The sequence below is a fragment of the Diaphorina citri genome, unplaced genomic scaffold, assembly GCF_000475195.1.
Source record: "Diaphorina citri unplaced genomic scaffold, Diaci psyllid genome assembly version 1.1 scaffold4252, whole genome shotgun sequence".
In the NCBI taxonomy this organism is placed as follows: Eukaryota; Metazoa; Arthropoda; class Insecta; order Hemiptera; family Psyllidae; genus Diaphorina; species Diaphorina citri.
This window is the reverse complement of record NW_007381651.1, coordinates 12,728-15,284: the sequence shown is the minus strand read 5'-3', so window position 1 is coordinate 15,284 and position 2,557 is coordinate 12,728. Positions and strand designations below refer to the sequence as shown.

At 38.7% G+C, this 2,557-nt stretch overlaps 1 protein-coding gene across 1 annotated transcript in view; it reads left to right on the top strand.

Moving 5' to 3' along the window:
* Positions 1-535: 535 nt before the first annotated feature.
* The window catches only part of LOC103520915 (probable phytanoyl-CoA dioxygenase), a 3,432-nt gene continuing 1,410 nt past the window's right edge, over positions 536-2,557 (top strand). Inside the window, exons 1-3 of the mRNA XM_008486014.3 lie at positions 536-826; positions 957-1,122; positions 1,679-1,781. Coding sequence (XP_008484236.1) covers positions 639-826; positions 957-1,122; positions 1,679-1,781 — 457 coding nt within the window. The 5' untranslated portion in view covers positions 536-638. The remainder of the gene's footprint in view (positions 827-956; positions 1,123-1,678; positions 1,782-2,557) is intronic.

The window sequence follows — 2,557 nt, the reverse complement described above, 5'->3', positions numbered from 1 at the left end:
TTTTTTTATATTTATACCTAGATTTTTTTATTATTTTTTTTAATTAAAATTTTAAAAAAAAAAAAAAAAAAAAAAAAAAAATGATAATAGATTTGTAATTTGTTGAGATATTTTTTGTTTCCTTCTTGTGTCCTTTCAAGTAAATTTTATTTGCTTCAAGTACCCAAGATGGTATTTATTTATTTATTTATTTATCTACCTACATATTATTTATGTGATGAAGCAAACAGGTACAAAAGTGTTTTTCCCAAGTCACTAAAGCTGACATCTAAGAAATGATTCATTGATGTACCTATTTTTTATGGAATAAATTTACACAAGGAAGTTGATTTCCCAGTGTACTTCTGAAGACCAAGGTAATTCCCAATACATTTTTCTACATTTTGCAAGTAATTTTTCTTAACATGAAGTATCATTTCAGTTGAGAAATCATACATATTCCATCCAGTGATTCATTGATGTACCTATTTTTTATGGAATAAATTTACACAAGGAAGTTGATTTCCCAGTGTACTTCTGAAGACCAAGGTAATTCCCGATACATTTTTCTACATTTTGCAAGTCATTTTTCTTAACATAAAGTCTCATTTCAGTTGAGAAATCATACATATTCCATCCAGCTCAGCTGTTTCACAACAATGGCCTCTACAGTTCAGTCAGCCGAGCCGATGTCTTGTCCGGTCCGTAGATTCAGTACCAAGTTGGCATACCAATATTCTATCAACGCTAACAATTTGCTGACTCGAGAGCAGCAGGAGTTTTATGAAGTCGAAGGATATCTGGTGATTCCTAAGCTCATTGAAGATGAAGTTTTGGATGAGTGTAGGTAAGTCAGAGTTTTTTTTTATGGCATGGCTTTTTTTCAAGTTTTTTTAGTTTAAAGTTTATTTTAGTTAAAAGGAATTAAAGGAATATCTGTACAACAAGGTGCATTCTACTCTACTGTTTGATTTCAGGGACAGATTCGTAGCGTTATGCGAGGGGCGAGTGGATAAAGGCCCAATGACAATGATGAAGGACATATCATTGGCTAAAACAGGGGCCAAGGGGGAGTACCTGTACAACAAGGTGCAGGAGCTGGTTTACGATGAGGTGTTTGAGAAGTACACCATGCACAAAAAGGTAAGATAACTCATAGTAGTGCTTATTACTTTCTATTACAATCTTCATTTTCTTCGCCTTTTCCCGTGTTTAGACGGAGTCGGCGGTTTTCGTCAGCCACTCAGTTTACGATGAGGTGTTTGAGAAGTACACCATGCACAAAAAGGTAAGATAACTCATAGTAGTGCTTATTACTTTCTATTACAATCTTCCTTTTCTTCGCCTTTTCCCGTGTTTAGATGGAGTCGGCGGTTTTCGTCAGCCACTCGATCAGCCCTAACTAGGGCGATTGCTTTTGGACTGACATTTGGTTTTGGCTACAAAATTTTACGATAACCTTCGCACTGAACGTTTGCTATTTTTTTTTAGCAAGGGAAATTTCAGGCTGGTATGCTCCCTGTTTAAAGTCCCCCACCCAGACAAGGCTGGCCTACTCCCTGTTTAAGGTCCCCCAGCCAGACCTGTGTTGTAGCATGCCCATCCCATAGTATGCCTCTCATAAGATGGGCGAGGAGGGACACAATATACTTTCCATCATTTGACGAATTGATCATTTTTTCCCCTTCCCTCTCGTCAGCTTCTAGACTACGTAGAAAGTTTCATCGGCCCTGCGTCAACAGTGAATGCGTTTTACTCACCGGTTGAGAATAGCATCGCGTTTCCCGCTGGAGTCTTACAAGGTAAGATGCGCTCATTAGAAACTCCATCATTGGTTAGGTTTATATTAGACCTAAGGAATCGGCTGATTTACGATCGGGTGGCGTGACAGTAGTTCCACCCCCACTGTCACTATCAGCAGCAACCACTATTTCATGTAAACTGTTCTCTGATACGGCTAAGACTGACATAACTGGTTCAAAAACTGGCCAAGTGTCAGGCCAGTGAAACAAACAGTGTTTCTCATGGAAGTGGGAGAGAAGTGAGGCCTGGGCCACCACTATTTCATGTAAACTGTTCTCTGATACGGCTAAGACTGACATAACTGGTTCAAAAACTGGCCAAGTGTCAGGCCAGTGAAACAATATCACAGTGTTTCTCATGGAAGTGGGAGAGAAGTGAGGCCTGGGCCCTGGGACAAATCAGTGGTCGGACTTGGCCTTAATGTATGATGTACCTACGACGTAATGTACGACTTTTTGAGGAGGTCAGGAACTTGGCCCTGTTTTACAGGTTATTTTATTGTTATGATTACGACTTTCAGGTACATCTTTCTCCGATGAACTTGGCCCTGTTTTACAGGTTATTTTATTGTTATGATTACGACTTTCAGGTACATCTTTCTCCGATGAACTTGGCCCTGTTTTACAGATTATTTTTTTTGTTATGATTACGACTTTCAGGTACATCTTTCTCCAATGAACTTGGACCTGTTTTACAGGTTATTTTATTGTCATGATTACGACTTCCAGGTACATCTTTCTCCAATGAACTTGGCCCTGTTTTACAGATTATTTTA